The sequence below is a fragment of the Mauremys mutica genome, chromosome 2 (genome assembly GCF_020497125.1).
Source record: "Mauremys mutica isolate MM-2020 ecotype Southern chromosome 2, ASM2049712v1, whole genome shotgun sequence".
Lineage (NCBI taxonomy): Eukaryota > Metazoa > Chordata > Testudines > Geoemydidae > Mauremys > Mauremys mutica.
Window position 1 is genome coordinate 123361421 of NC_059073.1, and position 23054 is coordinate 123384474.

Below are 23054 nucleotides of genomic sequence, written 5' to 3' on the forward strand. Positions count from 1 at the left end.
ATAGATATATCCTGAAGTACTGTTTTATGATCTAGCTGCATCACAGTGGAGCAGTCCAGCTGTGACACAGTGAGATAGTGTTTAGAAAGACACATACTTCATAATTCCATATGGGCGTCTGGACAACTGCTCACTGAAGAGTTTTTTCCCTTCCCACTCAAATTGAGAAACTAAAAAAATGATGTCAGCGCTAAAGTTAGCCATCAGCCTAGCCTCAAAGTTGGTAACGAGCAGCAGCTGACGACAATGACTCTACTGACAAGATTTTTCCTGACAAAAATCAGTGGCTGGGATTCTCGCCAGGTATCCAGGGGAAGTGGATGGCACAGAGCTGAACTGCTATACTGTGACTAAACAAGAGTATAGAACACTTGGTAAAAGAATAGGACTAAGAAAGAGATGGCGTAAGATCTGCTAATTAAATATACTGGGCACACAAAGCCTTTTATGGCTGCGTTACCTTGTACACATATAGCACTTACCACCAGTAATAATAAATTGGTAATCAAGGTTTATGTCTGATTCATTTCCTTCTCAGAGTATAAGCTGTGGGTGTTCAAATGCACCGAGGAAAAAAGTGCTTCATAATATATTGTTGTAAGCCAAAGTAATGTGGGCAATTGCTATTTTAGAAAGTTTATTCATTTAAAGTCTTCTATTTTCAAATCAGTGTGCACACACACCTGGAAGTGATATTATACAGGCTAATTCACTTTTTATTTTTAAGCCTACAGGAAGATGGAGAATTTTCACATATACATATTATTGTGAGCAAAGAGACCCCAAAACTGATGTATTATGCTTTTATTTGGTACATCAATGCTATGTAATGAAAGCCTCTGGCTACAAATATTTTCTTCCATAAGAAAAACAGACTTCATTTACTACCATTTTCCTTGGTATGAATTGAGTTTGCCTTTTATATTACAGGAGAGTCTCATCTTACGCACGTTTAACATGTGCAAATTCAGCTTTGCGCGGTCGGCAAAAACAAAAACAAAACAAAAAAAGAGAAAAATAACAATTTTAATACTGTACCTGTAGTGCGGGTGATTCCGCCCGTCATTACATTCAATGTAATTTTGACTATATGCAATTTTCACTTTACGCGCTGACAGCGGAACATAACCCCAGCGTAAGATAAGACTTGCCTGTAATTCTATCCTGTACATGGCACCATTTGACTTTTACCTCTAGGTGGACAGCTTTACTATAGCAGAATGCTACTATTAAGCAGCACAACCAGGAAAACCAGGTAGGACCCCTACATTGAATGAATTGCGCCTCAGGATAATGAACAGTTTCAGGAGCAAATTGCAATTTTTTTAAATTTCAGAAATGAAAAAAGTTCTAAAAAGATGAAGGAAAACCCTAATATTAAGGGGAAAACAGGATTTACTGAATTGTGTTGTCTTTACACAATCACAGAATTATAATTTGTGAATAAGCAATAAGGTGAAAAAATTACATATTTATAGATAAAAATCAAGAACTTGATGCTACAGTCAAGGAATAATGAAATAGCCCTAAAAAATTAAATCAAACTGATGGCTAATTAATGGCATGCACCCAATTCCTCAAAAGACTAAACACTAACACCAAACTTGTCAACAATTACTACCACATCTATATAGAACAGAGCTTAAATTGTGTAGTAAGCTTTCTCCAGAAGAATTATACCATATCTGGGTGAAATTCGTTTCTGTGTAGAAGGCCCACGTAAGGCACTATACCCAACTTAAACTCTTAACAAGTGTCTTTCATGTGTCCCCTATACAGAACTGAATTTTATCTATCTTTAATCCTGTCTGCTACAGTATGCAACATGCTGGCATTTCAAACCACTCCATATTTTGCCAAAAGAAAAAACTACTTTAATAATTTAATCCATGGGGGTCACAATTGCAGGTAAAGGGTAGGCAGGCTTAGAGGCCTTGCGGTGAAGCAGACAATCTACTACTTCATATCAGAAGTTTGACACTATTAATTTATTAATTAAAAACACATGAATTAAAAGCAGCGGAAGTGAGATATCAGAATAGATTATCGCTTTACAGACTGGTAACAGTTATCCTGCAAAGTAAGTTAAATCTAATCATCTAGTGTTAAATAAATTAGAGGACAGGGTTTTTTAACAGGCATTCTTCTGGAAGTCAAATATTAAACTAGCTTTGAACATTAATCCCCCAGTCACCAGCCAGCCAACAGCATTCAAAACAGGGTAGGGGGACGCTGTGTTTTAGCCAGTCTTTACAATATAGCTTTTGCTGTAGCAAGGATGGAGGCCCATTGGAATTAGTTGGGCTAGATAACAGCAACAACATTAGGACCAGAAGCTTCAGCTTCACCCAATTCCTGTTTTTCCGTCTCCTGTATCATTTTCAAGGGGATTAAGTGTTTCTAAATACATATAAATAAATAAAAAAGGGATCAACTGTTTCAAAATATATTAACCATATCCAAATAAAGTACTTTATTGTATAATAAATTGTAATGGACAGATATATAGCTACACACATGTGCATACTACATTTGATATACCCTAAAAATCTATATAAGTAATAATACTATAATGAGTCTCCCTCATACGCACACATTTTCTGAACATCAGCAAGTATCAGCTGTAAAAACCAAATACTTTATGTAACAATTCTTGACTACCTCTGTTTGCACAATTCATATTTCAACAACAGTCCAAAAGAGAGTTTTCAATCTGAGCCAAGATAAAAAGTTTGTTTCTTTTCCTTCCTGTTTTCAATTTAAAAAGCCATTCCTAGAAGTAGGGCTATGGAATCTGTCAACCCCAAACTCCAGTTGCTCTCAAATTAACTTCTCTAATAGGCAGGATAGCTCTACGCACTGGAGCGTTAATCCTACTGTACACAAGAGAGGCAATGTATCAACCTCCAACTACTTTAATAGGGTTAGAAATAGTAATCACAGAAGCGAATACTGAGTTTTTGGTTCTCATTATAACAGAAGAGGGTGGGTCACACCTCAGAGAGCTTAGAGAAACATTAACTAAATTACTCCAGACCTGACACTATGCACCAAATTATTTCATTGATTTCCTAATGCTGGTGCCTAAACTGGGACTCTGCGGAAGCAAAGGGCAGCATATTTCAATCAAATGCTGGTTTTATATGCTTTAACAGAACAGATGATAGGTGTAGCTATACAATATCAACATGAACTTACATGTATTCCAAGAAGTTCCTATAGCTGGGCATGTTCAAAGTTCATGTTGATGTTGGGGGTGAGAAACAGGAAAAGTTAGTTAAGTCTCTACTTCAAATACCACTTCAAGCATTTACTTAAGATAGGATCACTGCTGCTGCCACCTCGGAAATCCTGGCAGCTGAGCACACATGGTGAAAAACTGCAACAAGGAGAGAAATACCTATTTTCAAGGAGACTAAATTTAAAAACAAACCATATCAGTCCTGGTCATAACAGGAAGCTAGTTTCTTCTTCTACCTTTCCTCATCACAGCCCGTTGTTTGCCTTGATAATTAAAAGAAATGATAATTTCAGAAATATGGAATTTGGTTAATGTCTAAAGACCTACAAGAAAAGAGTTTTCAGTGGTTTACAACCTATCGTCCGCAGACCCCTGGGGCTCAACAGAGTATGTCTAAGGTTTCTAACGGGGTCTGCACCTCCATTTGAAATTTTTAGGGGTCCACAAATGAAAAAACGATTGAAAACCACTGGCCTATCTGAAGGTTATTATGAGAATTTATATGATGGTTTAGAAACTTACAAGGGTTGTCTCACAGATTTACTGCAAATACCTGTAAGACACCATTTCTTAATAGTACAAGTAAAACAGTCATTCAATAATACAGAAGTGCTGGTTTTAGCACTATGATTAAGGCTATATCTGCAGTTCTGTTCTACTTTCAGAAAAGTAACACTCATCTGTAAAAACTGCTTTCAGTTAGAACCAGGTATATTAGGCCTATAACCATAGGGAGCACTTTTGTTGTTTTACCCAATATAAATAAAAAAGTCAACTATATTTGATATAATTTATGAATGGAAAATAAAATCCATTCTTCGGATATGACTCAATACCTCAAACAGGACTTTGCTTTTAAAAAAAGATTAGGTAATTACTGCAGAAATGGGGCTTAACAGGCTACAGGTATTCTGAGAACAAATTACATACCATTATTTTATTCTAAAATGTATTGTTTAAGTAAATAGATCCGTACGTAAAGACCATGTTAGCTTTAGGAGTTGAAAATGCTGTTTATATGCAGTCAAACGCTTTAGATATTCTAAACTTGGCTACTGTGTGCTCAAACACCAAACATCATCAGCAGATTTGAAGACATTTTCCCTAGTGAATATTTGATATTAAGTCACCTGTAGTTCTTCAATTAAGCAGATGTACACTTTTATACAATGCAATCAAACGTCAATGAATAACTAGCCACAAGTATATATGAAAATAGACGCAGCACTCTTTAAACTGATCTTGGGACAGCAATGATCCCAGAAAAAGGGGAGAAATTCAACACTTGAATCAAACACACATCAGGAATATACTGTTGGGAGCAGTGTTCCCTCTAATTTTTCCCATGCCCGTGCGAATGAATTTTGTTATATTGACACATCACCTCCGTATTGCTGCATATAACAAAATTCATGTTGCAGGCGTGGAGACGAGGGGTTCAGAGTATGGGAGGGGGTTCGGGGCTGGGGTGCAGAGGGGTGAGGGCTCGGCTGGGGGTGCAGGCTCTGGGGTGGGGTCAGAGATGAGGGGCTCAGGAGGACTGGAGCAGAGGGCTGGGGTGCGGAGGCTGAGGGCTCTGTGGGGCTGAGGATGAGGGGTTTGGGGTGCAGGCTGCCCCAGTGCTACGGCAGGGAGAGAGAGAGAGGGGACTCCCACCAGCTTGCTCTCTCTGCAGCAGCACCCAGGCTGGGCAGGAGAGGCACCTCTTCCTCGGCTGCAAAAGGTCCGGCCTGGGGCTGGGCTGGGACTGGGGGAGGGGTACCACTCCGCAGCCCACGACATGTCCGGGGCTGGGGGAGAAGCATCTCTCCCCACCGCAGTCCTGAGCGCCTGCATGGCACTTAATAGGCTGCTGCATGGACGTGCATCTTACAGGGAACTTAGGTTGGGAGATCCTGCAATATAAAGTAATTTTTTTTTAAAAAGGATAAAGCCAAACTACCAAGGGCATGTAACTGGAATGCAGAATAGCTTTCTCCTAATGTGTATAGTATATTAGGACACTGCACCAATTTAAAATATCACCCTTTTTAACAATAGTGATCTTAATACTGACAGAGGTCATCATAAAACATCATACACTAGAGACAATGGTGAACAGATCACATCAAAAAAATTACAGTAGGCTAGTCATTAAAATGAAAAACAAGCTTAAGTTTAAAGACATGTATCTCAATGAATTTGGATTGTGAATAGATTACCTCTGAAAGCATACATCCGAGGATAATTTCTGTAGAGTTTGGCAACGTGCTGGTGTAATTTAAATGTGGGTGTTTTGGGTTTTTTTAAAATGTGTATATGTTTGGGAGTTGTGTCAATTCTGGATTTTTTTTTCCTCCACATGAGTAAAGTCATGACATGGATGCAAGGCACTACAGCACACTTGTATGTTTTAGAACAGTTCGACACTCTACTGCCCCCTACCGCTCCCATCCCTGGATCCACAATGAAAGTAAAAATAAATGCATTAAGATATTTGATGAGATTTCAGGTTGAATGTGTTCCTTTAAGTCAAGTATTTTCAGGCATGGCTCCTCATCTCTAGCATGCCTGACAAATTGTCAATAAATAACATTCCTATCTTTAAAAAAGTGTTATATACTGTTAAATGCACAAATAGAGCTGGAAAACACTCCCTCAAGTACAGTAATCTTTACTGCTTCTTGTAAAAATAGGTAAATTCAGACTAGAGCAGTTGGTGTTCCTTTAAACACAAACTGCTTCTTAGCATGAATCAGATAGAAACAATTAAAAACCCCAAGACTGCGATTCTTTAAAATTGTGGTCAGAACTGAATTTGATACACTGTAGTTTGCTAGCGCATTGCACCTCTCAAGACTTCAAACCTTCATTAAAAGTGTGGGTTTCCATTTGTGTCACCAGAACATTCTCGTTACTTTTTTTTTTGGCCACCCATTCCCTTTTCCAGTCATCTGCGGCTACAATCTGGCCTCCATCCTGCCCTTCACACACAAACAGGCCATATACAATGAAGTCAACATTTGAAAGTAATTATAAGGACTTTTTATGAGAGAAATATGGACAGTCTTCAACTCCCACTGAAATGCCGTAGCCTCCCTGAGCCAACAGAGGAAACAGAGAGTGTGAGCTTTCAAGAGAGATTTTCATGGGACTGAAAATGTTTAAGTTCTTGCTGTAAAAGTACTGGGCTATTTTTCTTCTCACAACATGGCACTTTTAAATGGAATTAGCCAGTCAGAAATGCAAGATTCAGACCCCTTATTTTCCTGAGCAGTATCCATGAAAACCCTTCATGAACATATTTCTATAAAAGGGGAAAACAAGGGCCACTTAACTGTTCATCTAGAAGTTACTTCTGAAAGTTCATGTGGAGCCAAGTACAGTGGGATGAAAGAAATGGTTCACGAAGAACATGAAAGTAGAGCACGCCAGGCATCAGCATGGAAATGGTAAACTAAAGGGCACACCCAAGTGGGAGAAAGAGAACCAACAAAGTCTTGGAAAACTAAGTAGAGAAATGAGAATGTTTAACGTCCAAGGTATAGCGTCCGCAAGTGTCAGAGCATCGTGATGCACATTGTAGTGGGGCTAGGTGAGATGGAAGCCCAACACAGACAGTCAAGGAGGGTGGACCTGAACTTCTCATTCCTTTAACGCAAGAACTTAGTGAAAAAGAAGGAAACATTTGGGTTTTGAGTCAGGAATAAAGTAAGGGACAATTTTTTGTTCCTACTATTATGAGAGGGACTAGATTTAGTCCTCTTCCACTACTTGTCAAGCAAAAGTTAATATTCTTCCGCTGATATTTAACATATCAGCATCCCACAGGAAAAAAAGGAGTAGTAGGTTGTTTTTCCTCTTTGCCAACATACAATAATGGGAGGCTCTATGGCAAGAAGGTGGGGAAAGGGGTGCTTATTTTCACAATCCAACTGGCAGTCACAACCAAAAACTAGATATTTAAAACTCATAAGGCATTTCCTATTACACTTAAGTTAAAGGCAATTCAAACAGTTAATACTTTGATAGTGTCCTTTTAAATAAGAGGATTAAGCACTACTAATGTAAGAAAGCATTATCTCAATTGTATTTAGGAATTATGGATTTTAAGACATTCTGATTTTGTTTGTTCACTGCCTCTACAGAATTTCCAGGCCTAAATTAGGCAAAGTAGAGGGTAATCCAGGCTCTATGTATATACGGCTTTATACATGATTATCTGTAATTTACTATCCCTTGTTGTTTACAATATAAGACCAATACTAATGAAGATAATAAATATTTAATGTTACTATCTGGTACAGCAGTAAAGGATGCGAACCCCAATCATAGTTCCATCTAAGTCAACAGCTTGCCACAGACTTCAATGGTACAAGATGGTGGGGGGGAGAATTCCAGTTGCTGCTGTATGGGCCTATTTAATATAGTACAGTATGCCACAATAAATATAGTAATCTCAGAAAAATAATCTTTATAAAAAGTTAGCAACTGTTTGTTTATATTTTAATATAAACGTAGAATAGAGAAGAATTATTACTATACCACATAGTAATGTTTCCTGAATCACTATTTTGTTGATATGTATGCAAATTTTATTACTAACTTTAAAATAAGCCCTATAAAAATATGATCCGTACCCTCGACAAAATTAAATTTAACTGCAGGCATATGTACTTTGCCAGGTATAACCACCACTATTATACTGATAATGAAGAAAGAAATGGGAAATGTAATAATTCCAATAGGCTATATAATATAAAGGAATCAAGAATTTCATGTAATACAAGTACCAGTCAGATTCAGTCACTTTTCATGGTTCTCCATGAGTAGCTTGATTGATTTTATAGGGACTATTTGTAAAGTACTACTCAACCTAAGCAAAGGTGACAAAATCAATCCCAAGAATGATGCCCTGAGCATTTTGCTAGCAGATTCTGAAATTCCTTGAAGTATTCCTATTGTAAATACAGAATCTGTACGCTTTGTCTGGATAATCAGTTTTAAATGAAAGTGGTGTGTGTACATGACACCAAGTGCCAACATGATAGCAAGTGATTGAGCACACAGGCATTCCAAATATACAGCTTCCCTATCAGATTTTCCAGTTTAAACATTTAAATATTAACTAAAATGTTTATAAATTGGTAATAATTTAAACCATTCCTTCTGAACTATAGCTAATTCAATTATGCAAGTACAGCATTATTGTTTAGGGAATTTTAATGTCTATAGATACTGGTTGTTTTCAATTTGCAGAACCTGTGTTACATTTCACTGTAATTTAATTGATTAAAAAGCCAACTAGATGTGATAAAGGTAAGTAATACTAACACACACATGATTTTGTGTGGCACATCTGGATTTTGTTATTTTAAAAAGTCTCTGCTAACTCCTTAAGTGACTGAAATGTTAATTTCTGGTTTGAAAAGCTGGGTTTCAAAAATATCCCTCCAAACTAATTTGGAAAAGAATCAAACAAGTTATTTGGAATTCCACCTGCATTTCACAATTTTTAAAAAAATATATATTTATAACACCATGCTTGTCCTGGGGTAATGTAATATACCTCTACCTCGATATAATGCTGTCCTCGGGAGCCAAAAAATCTTACCGTGTTATAGGTGAAACCACATTAGATCAAACTTGATTTGATCCGCTGGAGTGCGCATCCCGCTCCCCCCCCCCCCGGAGCCCTGCTTTACCGTGTTATATCCGAATTAATGTTATATCGGGTGGTGTTATATGGGGGTAGAGGTGTACCTTTTTATTGCACCAACTTCTGTTGGAGAGAGAGACAAGCTTTCAAGCTTACACAGAGCTCTTCTTCAGAACATGATGCACTATTAATGCTAGAGTACAAAAATTTTACTTGCACACATAGTATTATAGACATGGGTGTATTAGAGACACAGTTAATCTTAAAATGGTTATTCCATTCTTAAACTCTTATCAGTACCTTGTGAATTTCTTCAAAGTTTACCTTTAACTTCTCATTCTTGTTCTAAATTCAAAATATTTTAGCTCTGCAAAATTTGAAGGAAGTAGTTGCATTGTATAGTGGTTGCAATAATATAAAAATAGCATGGAAACTGCAGGTTAATGGCAATCACTGTATGTTAGTGATTACAAAGAGTAAGCATTTATGAGCAGATACCACACTGTGATCATAAAGACATTGAAAACTCCCATGGGTAAGTATGAAGCTTTTCTTAAAAATTCATAGTGTCAGATTCCAAGACCAGAAAAGACCACTCATTATTCAGACTTCCTATATAACAGAGGCAATAAAACTTCCCTAATTCCTAGAGCATTTCTTTTGGAAAAAAATTCACATTTAAATTTGCTAAAAATTGTCAGTGACAAAAAATACACCACAACCCCAGTAAATTATTCCAGTGATTAATTATTCTCACTGTTAAAAGGGTATGCCTTATTTCCCAGTCTGAATTTGTTAAACTTCAACTTCCAGATATTGAATCATGTTCTCTGCTAGAATGAGGAGCCCATTATTAAATATTTGTTTCCCATACAGGTATTTTTAAGACTAATCAAGCCACCCCTTAATATTCTTTGTTAAGCTAGATATTGTGATAGACTCAAGGAGCTCAATCTAAGGCAAGTTTTCAAATCCTTTAATTATTCTCATGGCTCTTCTCTGAACCCACTGTAATTTATCACCATCATTCTTGAATTGTGGGTACCAGAACTGGACACAGTATTCCAGCAGCGGTCACACTAGTGCTAAAAACAGAGGTTAAATCACATCGCTTCTCCTCCTCAAGATTCCCGTTTATGCATCCAAGGATCTCATTAGCTCTTTTGGCCAGAGTCACACTGGGAGCTCATGTTCAGCTGATTATCCACTATGGTACCCGAATCTTTTTCAGAGTCACTGCTTACCAGGATATGGTCCCTCATCCTGCAAGTATGGCCTACATCCTTTGCTCCTAGGTGCATACATTTAGCCATGTTAAAACGCATACTGTTTGCTTTTGCCCAGCTTACCAAGTGATCCAGATAGCTCTATATCAGTGGCCTGTACTCTTCATTATTTACCACACTGTGTCATTTGCAAACTTTATCAGAGATGAGTTTATGTCTTCTTCCAGGTCATTGACAAAAAGGTTAAATAGCATAGGGCCAAGAATCTATCCCTCCAGAATCTCATTTAAACAAAAAAACACCACAACACATCCACTCAATGAGAATTTCCCATTTACAATTACATATTGAGACCTATCAGTTATCCTGTTTTCAATCCATTTAATGTGTGCAGTGTTAATTTCATATCATTCTAGTTCAAGAAAAATGTTATGTGGTACCAACTCAAATGCCTTACAGAAGTCTAAAGTTATTACATCAAAAATATTACCTTTCTCAAACTTGTAAAAAAAAATTAAAAGATATTAAGTTAGTTTGACAGGATCTAAATTCCATAAACCCTTATTACCCTGATGTGCCAGCAGCATAAGACCTCCAGCATATGTCACTCAAATTGAAGTCCATCATGATCTCACAGCTTTTTTCTCCCCTACACATTGCAGACAGGTGCATAATGAGGCAGTCATCCAGTTTGCTAGTGTGATTTGGTGGTCTGTAGCAGACACCAACTAATACCCCATTTTGTGCTTTACCTGTTAGGACATCTGAATGCTTATGGATCAGAGCATTTTCTCAGTCGTCAGTAACTTGGAAACAGGAAATGCCATTTTAGATTGTGTGCCATTCGCCCTCCCTTTTTGCCCACTCAATTTTTCTGAAATAAGTTATAACCATTGATTTTAACATTCCAGTCAGGGAACTGACACCAGGTATCAGTAATACCAAGACCACAAAATTTATGAACAGGACATCCCTTCTGGCTTCAGGCAGGAAAAACATGGCACATCTGTTGCAAGTCACTACTATTGTTCCATCCTTGGCCATCTCGAAATTGCATGTAGATCTGAACGACCCAGTCCCTCTTAACTCTCTGAAACATTTTGGTTAGCTGCCTTTGTTCACAGCTCTAGAGTTCACCTAGCAAATTACTTTTTACACCAAATCTCCCTGATTGCTCCCAGCTCAGCCCCTCACCACCAGGGAGCAATTACTCACTAAGAGAGCTGAAATAACAGGAGCTTATCAAGGCTCCAAGAGTTGGTTCTAGCCTCATGGCCTTTACCAAGGCACCAACAAACAGAACAGTCTCAGCAGCTTATTCAGTTTGTGGGGGGCCCATGCCATAAATTTCTAGAGAATTAAGCTCACATTTATATAAGGGATTTTAGTATTTGCAGCTGTGAAATAGAACCTTAGAACTATGAACCAAGTGCAAACAAATGGAAGCAACATTCTCATGAGTCTGCATAGCCACAGCTCCTGTGCCTTTCCTGCTACTAAGAAGTTACCCAAACAGTAGTCCAAAATTTACAATACTCTGTTCAGTTTCACTGCACATACTGAAGAATCCTACAGGCAGCAATGAAACTCTCAACCTCTAGAGACCAGGCAATTAAAAAAAAAAAAAGTTGACCTTCCTTAATCAGAGCAGATCTAGACAAGCATAGTAAAGACACCCAAACTCTGTCTAGTAAGTAAGTGTTTCAACCAGTGGTCACACAAATAGCAGGACACATCCAAAAATTGTTAGTACAGACAATCCCATATGAGAAAAGTGTAATAGGGCATAATATTTTGTAAATACTTCTGAAGTAAAATGTATCTTTTCTATACGCATGTGACACATAGCATCCCCACCTACAGCACCCTCTACCTGCAGGCCCCAGCAAGATATGCACCCCTGCCTCAGTTTCCCTCCTCCTAAGTCCCCAGAAATAGTCCAAAGAGTCTTTCTATGTGCAAACAGCCCTTGTTGGCTTAATTTATTGCAAAATAAAGCCCGGTGCATATAATGATTCCAAACACTGCAATCCACCAAATACAGCCCTAGCGTCCTTCACCGCAACCAGACTCTCCAGCACTGCCCTCTTTGGCCCCCTGGCTTAAGCTCTCTGGTTCTGAGAGCCATCACCCTCCGCTGGTCTTAGATGTCAGCCCTGTCCACTCTTCTCTGGTGTTGGCTCTCTCTGGCTCAGAAAGAACAGCTAGCTATCCCTTCCACTGCTTCCTGTTCATTCCTCTCTCTTCCCAGGGAGAACCTGCAAAGCTTTCTGCTCTCTGCAGCTTTCCCCAGACACCTCCTCCAGACTTTTCCCAACTGACTCTCACCAAGGCTTCCCCCACACCCCCTCAGATTCCTGGTCCTTTATAGTCCCCAGGTGCTGGACTGTTCTCTTCACTGGCCAAAGTAGGAGCCCCTGTTCAGGCACAGGGAGCTAGACCTAATTCATTCACAGAGGTGAGACAGCATGGGATTCTGTATTTTTGCACACAAAGGTTAGGTATGAACATACTGAAAGACAACTGTACTGCATATACAAGTATCCTGACTTTGATATAATTAAAATCACAGGCCTAATATTGTATTAACAAATGCTTGCTGCATTTGATATAACTTTAAGTAAATAATGCAAGTTTAATACAGCTTTTGGAGAAAAGAGTCTGTTTAGTGCTGACAATGTGCTCAGTGCTGTATAAGACACTAAGGGAAAGACTGTGCCAGCCCCACTAGTACTATACATTTCTACCTGAAATGCAAAAACATTACAAATACAGCTTTTGTATTAGTGGGGCATGAAGGAAAAGAATTGTTAGGCTTTCCTGTAATACACCAAATGCAAGAAGGCAATTCTGCATCACTTCTTCTGATAGGAAGCACAGAGGGAAGTAACAGCAGGAAGAAAATCGCGCATTCCGGCACCCGCATCACTAACAAATATCCCTTGGCAATCTAATACAAATACCAAAAAAAAAAAAAAAGATTCAGAATCATATGCAAGTCAAATGAAAGTTTAATTCGGTAGCAACACAGAACCACTGCAGTATGACCACTGATAGTTTAACCTTCAGACGTGGAGGCCCAAGACTAGCGTTGCAGGAGTCTTGCAGTTCTGGTTTCCGTACTGGCAAGAGCATGTGAATGTGAGACAAGGAGGAAAGGACAGGTGGTAGGAAGTCCAGGGGGCATGTATTTGCTTCTATGCATACCAATCTTACATTTTCATGCCCCTAGAGAGGTTCACTCATTTCATGAAGCAGAACATGAAAAAAGTTGGGAAGCGTTACGAGGAATAACAGACTCAGTCATTGCAAGTTATGGATTGATGCACAGGATCTCCTTCAACTTTTAATTTATTATTATTTATAGTGTCATAGGTGGATGCAGTGCTTCAAAAAAGAAGTGACTAACACTCATGAGAAGTGCCAGAACAGGTAGAGAACTGAAACCGACAGCACAACATCTGTTAATCATGTGCCTCAACCCTATTCTGGCAGGACCAACTTGTTAGCATGAGAAAGTAGTGCATGCCCACCCAGGACAGCTGAATGTGTGAAGACATGCCATCTCTTCAAGATAGAGAGGAAATGCCAGAAGACAACATAAAGCTGGATACTTATTATCCGTAATGGAGGGAGATGAAGTGTGTGAAGTAGTTAGAACCACAATTTTTTCCCATTGACTTTCTCCATAGCATAAGCTTGTATCTGGGCACTTTTAGGGACAGAGGAGCTTCTGAGAAAGAGCTCTTTCCTCTACACTAGATTTCACTGCAGCCAGTGAAAACTCTTTGCTACATGGCATTTCAAGGGAAACAGTTACGATCTGGCCTACTCATTTAAGTGCAAAACTTGCAAAAAAAATTCTGAAATATTTTCCATTACCTACTGTATACAGTAAAACTACAAAGGTCTTTTTCCCCCTCCCAGCCCACTGTTCAAATATACTACAACCACCACACTTCTACATGACAAACAAGTTTATCTACTCTCAACTACTTTAGTAACCTCACTAGGAAAAAAGCCAAGACCTGCACCATCCTTTGCCCAAAGGAAGTACATTCCTGTAGCTGACAAATCAGCTGGATCAGAGAATTTGCTTATGTACCTGTTATATTCGTTGTCCATATACTGTGTCAGTCTCTTTAATACGGATGTTCCAATTCAATTATGCAACTAATCCAGACCTACAAGTTATACCATTATTCTACAACAACCTTAAATCTAGTTAAGAATAAAAGGCTAACTAATGTTCAAATCAACCTACAACTAAACTAGACCCCAATCTCAGAAAAACCAACTTGTCTTTAAAACTTATTGTGTTTACTATTTTTGATTTATGATTTTATGGGGTTTTTTTTGTTTATGACAGACTGTATATTTTCATTTTTCTTTGTTTTCATTTAAGACTTTAGCACCAGCAAAAGACGCCAGGTGGGCACTCCCAGAGAAGGAAGTCCTCCATCTACAGAGCAGGTGCAGCAAATACAAGTTCTAGCATGCACGTAAAAATTGCTGCAATAATCAATCTGTGTGGGACAAAATGTGCCTGCTCAACAATGCATGTAGCAAGCAGGAATGGCAAAAGAAATCGAACAGCATTTAATAGAGTTGCAGCAATCTGCGCCTAGTAATTTTAGCAAAGGATTTTAACATATAATAAACAAAGCTTTTGTAAGGACTATGCTTATGTCTCCTGTTCCACCTCCCCCAACCTCACGTCACTACAGCCTGTGGTTGCTTTTCAGAAATAGGACCAAAAGGAGGCAGGCTTTGATACCACTACTTTCTCCTCTACCTCCAACATCTTTGCCTAATTGTTTGAAGGCCTAGACAGGCAGAAATAAGAGCATCGCAACCAGTATATAGGAGTCCAGTATAGAGGAGGAGTCAGAAAGTTGCTGGAAAAAGTAATAGGCTGTGTGAAGAAGTGGGGGCAACTGGATTAATGAAGAAAAATCTTCAATTTTTTATTTATTTGTCTAAGGAGCAATGAGAAAAAGAAACCCAGATTCTGAGAGACACAGGGCAATATACTTATGCTATGCTCCCAACTCAGATTTATGCTATACTATCTGAAAATTTAGAGCTACAATAGCTGGGATGTTTGAGTACCTTTACAAAGAGGGGCTCTAAATCCTACCTGCTCTAACCCATTTTATTTGAAAAAACATCCTCTTTTTCCCCCCATCCTCCCATCGCCAACACCCTACTACTATCTCCACAGCCACTTCACTCTGTTCTGCAGAGACAGAACAAGTGAGCAAAAGAGCTGATGTGAAATATATAAAACTCAAATGTGACCTTGCAGCACACAGCACAAAAGGAAGCCTACCTAACAGTTTTGCAGAGGGAGACACCCATGTCTGTTGCAGAGTCCAAGGAAGTTTGGTCTTACCACTAAGTTGCATTCGTGGAAGGGGAACAATCTGGAAAGTGGACTGCTGATTTGCTTTCATGTTGCCGTTGCCCTTCAGGCCCGGGGAACCGCAACCTTCTGAAGTAAACCTGAGTTTGACTTAGAGGAAGAACATTTCATCTATCCTGGGCTCAAAAGGTGCCTGAAGATGCTACAGCTTTTTGTTTGGTTTGGGGGTGGGGCACGAGGGAGGGGAAAGAGTGGAAGAGGGCTCCTAGCTCCATTACTGTGATTCTTGTGTTACTGAGTCTCTCACAGAGGTATGGAATTCCCACTATGCCCACGCTGGGGTAGTTGAGGCCAATGGAACGCTGCTCCTTGGAGGAAGAAGGGCCTGGGCAACAGGAGGGGCACACAGGATAATTTCAGTGCTGCGACTGCTCCAAACACCTCTTTTGAGGAGTCGCTGTAGCTAGTTAGAAGTTTCCCTTAATCAGTCTGGCTGATTAGCATTTAGTGCCAAAATCTGCTTGGCATCAATTGGTTTGAGCCACCTAATTATGCAGAAGGATAGGGAAGCTACCCAGTTTCTAAATTCCACAAGTAAAAAGGACTAGAGAGGCTTGGGAGAGACAACCAAAGAGGAAGATCAAATACAAAGGAACAGTGCAACCAGCCAAAGGAAATAGGCAGGATTTTTCCCTCTTTTGGGGGTTGGATGTGAGAAGAAAGGGAAGAGGCTGCTGCTGCTCCTCCATGCAGTTTCAGAAATACTAGAAATATCTAGGTATGTTTTGTGGTTGCGTGCTTTGGCAGTCATTCACCCTCCCAAATCATCCCCCACTAGTGTTAAACATGACAAGGCCGAGGCTTGCTTTCAAGTCCTGGGCAAGTCCTTTATTCTCTTTGCTCTTCACAAGGTTAACTGACACCTTATAAATCACTGGCAATCCACTGCCGTTTCCAATTTGTGTCCTCTACACATCCTGTTTACAAAGATGACAAGAATGTATTCACAAAGAAGTGGAAATGTTACCTGTACCATGTGTCACTGATTGTCCCCTACTGGAAATTAACAGTTTGTTGGTTTGGGGGCAATTATTTAAACTGAGTAAACGCATTTAGGGTAAAGCAGTGTTTCCCAAACTTGGGATGCCGCTTGTGTAGGGAAAGCCCCTGGCAGGCCGGGCCGGTTTGTTTACCTGCCGCGTCTGCAGGTCCGGCCGATCGCGGCTCCCACTGGCCGTGGTTCACTGCTCCGGGCCAATGGGAGCTGCTGGAAGCAGCGCGGGCCGAGGGACGTACTGGCCGCCGCTTCCAGCAGCTACCATTGGCCTGGAGTGGCGAACCGTGGCCAGTGGGAGCCACGATCGGCCGGACCTGCAGACGCGGCAGGTAAACAAACTGGCCCGGCCTGCCAGGGGCTTTCCCTACACAAGTGGCGTCCCAAGTTTGGGAAACACTGGATAAAGGAAAGCGTTTCTTGTAAATAACAATACCAGGTTGGATTATCTGAGCCCTGCTACCTAACATGTACATTTATTAGCCCACCTTTATGGCAACAATGTTGTCAGATGCAAGCTTATGAAAGTGAGATGATATGGGCAAGGTCATGCTATTTAGACTAAGTATCAAGACCAGCATTTGTTCTTATTTTTGAGCTCTCAGAGAAGCTGCAAGCCCCCTGACTCTCTCAATGTGCGTTTCTTACACTACTACATACTACATTAAGGGTAGTTTGGAAGAATGTCTCCCACCAAAAGAGCCTGCCAGGAAGTTATCATGCTACCAGGTGAATATACCTATTCTGCAACAATTCCAAAAAGGAGGCCAAGGCACAGTGAAAGGAATTCTGCAACATTTTTGTTCTGTCCAGCTCTAGTCTCAGAATAGGGCTCACACTTTCTGGTATAAGGGCTTCTGTAAACAAAGACTCAGACACACATATTTGTATTAAAAGATTTCTAAGGATTATAGTTTTTGCTGCAACTCTGCAATAGTCTCTTCCTTCTACAAGGCAGCAATATCTAGTGCACAGAACAAGGGACTATGGATTAGGGTTATATTGCCAACTCTATCATTAGACTATTATATGGGTTTGGACAAACCACCTAAGCCAATTTTTGCAAAAGCTCCTGCTAGTTTTGGTGTTCAACTTGAGACGGACATTCCAAAATGCTGAGCACTCACAGCTCTCACTATTTCAACTGGAGTCATAGGCATTCAACATCTGGGGTGGGGAGGGAAGAGAGAGAGAGAGAGAAATCTAGCTCTAGGCACCTCAATTTAGATCCAATAATTAGCGGCCATAAAGAAGCACTGTGTCAAATTTCAACTGCAAGGAAGTTTGTTTCAATGGGGAAGTGATTACATTATACCTGCAAAGCTACACCTGGCCACCAAGTTAAGAAAACAATGTTTCCTCATTCTTGTATGGAAAAGCAATCCTCTGCCTGTCAAGCCAAAAAACGTATTCCTATTGGAGCAGCCTTTAATGTTTCTCTTCATTCATCTCCCAAGAATTGTGTCTTGTAAATCAAGTGCTCACAGATAAACTGTATATTAAGATCCAAGTGACCTCATTTTTGCATGTAAACAGCACAGGATGGGCTACACTAAAAGTTGTAAAACTGTAGAAAACAGGAGATGAGACACTATACTTAACATACCAGTTGCAAATGTTTCTTTCCTCTCTTCGGTCAATAACAGTTAAGGATGAAGTTGGGCCAAATATGGTTTGGTAAGTAATAGCAGTCCTTATTTCTAGTAGGGTATCAATGCAATACATACCGATGTATTCTTATTTTTAGCAGGGTATCAATGCAATACATACTGATGCACAGCAGGGAGCTGATACATGCTGATCAGTGTGGCAATAGACAGCTTACTGTTGTACTTAGCTCACAAATCAAGCAGAGACACATGTAGATAGAGGCAACCCACGTGTCACTAACCCTTGGCCCTGCCTAACGACTGGGCTAGAAGAAAGAAGGAATTACATTTGTACTCTGCTCCACTCCGCCCCCCCAAAACACTTACTTGGCCAGTGATGCCCGTGATGAGAGCCACCTTCTTGGGATTCATGTCTGCACAGTCCCCTACAGTGAGTGCAGAGCTGGGGCAGGCGTCCTGTGCCATAAGCCTGGAGGGGAGGGGCCCAGTTCCTGGCACTGCGGTTTAGCAGGAGTTGGGAGGAGACCGTGACCAAAGTGCAAGTGGTGGAGCAGGGAGTAAAGATGATAAGGGAAGGAGCTGCGCTGCAGCCGCTTGTGGGAGGAGCGGGGCGGTCAAGGTGTTGGATGCGGTGACGTGGGCTGCTGGGGCTGGCAAGGGCATGGGCTGCGGGGGGGGGGGGGGGCGCTGCCTGGACCAAAGATGAAGAGTTGGCAACTGAGCTACTGCAAGGGGGCGGGGCCTGCCCAGGCTCCTGCTACTGCCGGACGCTGGTGCATTTCCGCGTCCCCTGAGCGGCGGCGGCTCCTCCCTTGAGGTGCAGCCCCGCGCGCCGCTCCCGGCAGCAGCAGCAGCCCCAGGCTCGCTCGCTCGCGCTGGGATTTCAGGCGCGCGCTCCCTCGCTCCCCGGCTTGAAAAGCAGCCGCGGCGGCCTCCGCCACCCAATCAGGAGCAGCGTTGCTTCCTTAATGAGACAAGAGCCCGGGCACAGAACCCGGCAGTGTCGGGTGGTGGGGCCGCTGATTGGATAATGGGGTACGGTGGGGGCGGGGCTGCCTCAGGTCTCAAGCCGGCTCCGGCAGCAGCAGCAGCCGCCGGCGCCGCCGCCAAAAGCGAGACCCGACTTCCTGATGCAGCACCGAGGCGGCAAATGCAAAGAGCGACCTCGGCCCAGCCGAACGGCTGCGCCTGGAGCCCACCGCGCCCCCTGCAGCGTGGAGGAGCGAGCCGCCCGTAGCCGCCCCCGCCCGGGGCGGCACCGCTCCCCGCTCTGATCAGCCTGCGGGGGCAGAGCCCCTGTTCCCGAGCCCGCCCCCGTGCGGGGCCGCGCCGCGCCGCGCCGCGGGGGGAACTAGCGGAGGCAAGGGGCGGAGCAAGGGCAGGGGAAGGCGGGAGTATTGCGGAGCGGCCCTTCCAGTCAGCTCTGAGCGGGCAGCGCCACTGCCCAGGAGAGGGACGTGGGGACCCTGGCCCAGGGCAAAGCCCCTGGTGCCTGTGGTGCGCTGGGACCCCCCCCCCCCCCCGCCCCGGAGGCTGCTGGAGAAAAGAGGGCTGCGCTGTGCCTGCTACAGATTCAAAACTCAGGAGTCCATCTAGCAACACTGCTTGTTTTACGACAAAGATGATCAGACCCTCTTTATTTACCTTTAAAGTGCCCTGAGTTTGCATTTTCAAGCTTTTCGCTACAGCCACAGGAAGTGTGACCCTAAGAGCCCCTCCCTGCTCACTGACAAAGGGCCCCCTCTAGTCTAAGGGCTTGGCTACACTTACAAGTTGCAGCGCTGGGAGTTACAGCGCTGGTCATGCAGCTGTGGAAGGGCCAGCGCTGGAGTGTGGCCACACTGACAGCTACCAGCGCTGCAGTGTGGCCACACTTGCAGCACTTTCCAGCGCTGTATTGAGAGGTGCATTGTGGGCAGCTATCCCACAGAGCACCTCGTCCCGTTTTGGCGCCGTTTTGGCGCTGAGTATTGTGGGAAGGGGAAGGAAGTGTGCGGGTCATTCCGCTTCCTGTTTGCCAGCGCCCCGTGGTGCATCGCTTCACATCCCAGCATTCACTCTTTCCAGCAGCGTTTGGCGCCATTGTGAGTGTCTTTCTGTTACTCTCTGTGTGAATCGCGATTTCTGTGGCAAATGGAGCCCGATCTGCTGAGGACTCTGCTGATGAGTGTCACCAGCACAACACGTTTGGCAGTCCAGCTATTCCTTCAGCTCCAAAGTGACAGTGAGGATTCCGACGATGATATCAATATGGATTTGCCTGCCGCGTGTGACACTAAAGTGCTTGCGGCATTTACGGAAATGCTCAGCACCGTTGAACGCCGCTTTTGGGCTCGGGAAACAAGCACTGAGTGGTGGGATCACATCGTCATGGAAGTCTGGGATGACGAGCAGTGGCTGCAGAACTTTCGTATGAGAAAAGCCACTTTCATGGGACTGTGTGCTGAGCTCGCCCCCACTCTGCGGCGCAAGGACACAAGATTGAGAGCTGCCCTGACGGTGGAAAAGCGAGTGGCTATTGCAATCTGGAAGCTGGCAACTCCAGACAGCTACCGGTCGGTCGGGAACCAGTTTGGTGTGGGAAAGTCGACCGTGGGAATCGTTTTGATGCAAGTTTGCAAGGCAATTAATCGCATCCTGCTAAGAAAGACCGTGACTCTGGGGAGCGTGCAGGACATTGTGGATGGCTTTGCACACATGGGTTTCCCTAACTGTGGAGGGGCGATAGATGGGACGCATATTCCTATTCTGGCCCCCCCCCACCTGGCATCAGAGTACGTTAATCGGAAGGGGTATTTCTCTATGGTTCTCCAGGCGCTTGTGGATCACCGCGGGCGTTTCATTGACATTTACACAGGCTGGCCTGGAAAGGTGCATGATGCACGCATCTTTCGGAACAGTGGCCTGTTCAGGAAGATGCAGGCAGGGACTTTTTTCCCAGACAGGAAGATCACAGTAGGGGATGTCGAAATGCCCACTGTGATCCTTGGAGACCCCGCGTACCCGTTACTGCCTTGGCTCATGAAACCCTATACAGGGAAGCTTGACAGGAGCAAGGACCGGTTCAACTACAGGCTGAGCCGGTGCAGAATGACTGTGGAGTGTGCTTTTGGGCGTTTAAAAGCCCGCTGGCGTTGCTTGTATGGGAAGCTAGACTTGGGGGAAAGCAGCATCCCCGCGGTTATATGCGCTTGCTGTACCCTCCATAATATTTGTGAAGGGAAGGGTGAAACATTCAGTGAGGCATGGACCACCGAGGTTCAAGTCCTGGAGGCTGAATATGCACAGCCAGAGAGCAGGGCTAATAGAGAGGCCCAGCACAGGGCTACAAGGATTAGGGATGCCTTGAGGGAAGAATTTGAGGCTGAAAGCCAACAATAATGTTTGCTGCCTTGCATGGGAGTGAATTGCACTGCTTACACTGTTATTCTATTATCCATAATAATAATATGATTTGTAGTGCCTCTTTCTTTACTGGGCTAAGGTATCTTTCACTATCTGCTATAATAAAGACTGTTTTCAAAGCCAAGAATTGTTTTATTGAAAAGAAAAAAACTTCCTTGACAGACAGACAGACACACAACATTTCATGAACACAAGAGGGCAGGGGTGTGGGTTGGTGAACTGTACAGTCACAAGTTTGCATATGCCCTGTCTGGATTGCTGTTTAATGAATCCTGCACTTCAGGGTTCATATACTGCATGGTGATGGGGGTTGAATGCAGAGGGTAAGGGTGGTGGTAGGTATCAGGGCTGGTTGGGGAACATACAGGTGTTGGAGGCAGCTGGTGGTGGTAAGAACCTGGATGCTGGGGAAAGGTGGTTTGAGCTGACATTGGGGCACAAGGCACAAAGGACGGGGCGGGTGGGGGAGTAGCACGGTAGTGCTCTGCTTGCATGGCAACGAGTGACTCTATAGACTCCGCTTGGCGCTCCAGGATGCTTAGCAGCCGCTCCGTGGTTTTCCTCTTGGCCACTGCATTTCTCTTGCGTGTCCTGCTTTCTTTCTCTCGCCAATCCTTCAAGTCCTTACTCTCTCGAGCAGACTGATTAAGAACAGTTTTCAGCATGTCTTCTTTGCTCTTTCGGGGATTTTTTCTCAAATTTTGAAGCCTCTGTGATGTTGAACATCTGGGCAGTCCAGTAGTCAAGGTCACTGTAGAAACAGAAATGACAACATTTAACACGGGCAGCATTGTATCCACTATCTCCAGACATGAATTGTTACACTGAGGGAGTGAGTTCTTATTTAAGCATTCTTTTACCCACACGCATAACACTACAGAAGCCACGACATGGTGAGTGAGCAGTGCTTATATGGGGAGAAGTGGGGCTTGGGTGTAAGAGGGGAGCTGGTTGCTTCGGGTAATCTGGAGTGCTAGAGGGGTTGAGTGAAATGCAGATGCAGGGGTGATCTTATCTCCCTATCTCTTCACTAAAGAGTCTCCCAACATTTTTCACAGGACTTAATCCTGGAAGATGTTTCCCTACTGCGAGTCACTAGGGAACAGCGGGGGGCTCTTTTAGAGCAATGTGGATTCCGCCCGGGACCCTATGCGGCTTGCCTGTGTTCAGAAATGGTCCCCCCACCACTGGCAGAAGAGTGGCGCGGACGCGTCACCGTCACTGGGACAAGGGACACAGTGGCTCTGCCTATAAACCTGCGCAGGCATATTGCCCACGCTCTGGATGAAGCTTTTGCTGAGATAACTGAGGCAGATTACCGCGACGTGATAGACCACATCAACGGGCTATTCCACATCTAGAGGCTGGCATGCATGCAGCCTTAACCCCCCTTCCTCTCCAGAAACATTTCACCCAGAAAATAAAAGCCGCTTACCGGTAACACGCTCCTCTGCTTGTCCTTCTGCAACTGCTGGCTGCTGCGATTGGGTGCTTTCCTCCTGGCTTGAGAAGAGC

The 23054-nt window shown here is 43.0% G+C and overlaps 1 protein-coding gene across 1 annotated transcript in view; it reads right to left on the reverse strand.

Annotated features, from left to right (window-relative positions):
* Positions 1-19162, reverse strand: part of GMDS (GDP-mannose 4,6-dehydratase) — a 548809-nt gene extending 529647 nt beyond the window's left edge. Inside the window, exon 1 of the mRNA XM_045005274.1 lies at positions 18501-19162. Within this exon, the coding sequence (XP_044861209.1) occupies positions 18501-18599 (99 nt within the window). The 5' untranslated portion in view covers positions 18600-19162. The remainder of the gene's footprint in view (positions 1-18500) is intronic.
* Between the last annotated feature and the right edge of the window lie 3892 nt (positions 19163-23054).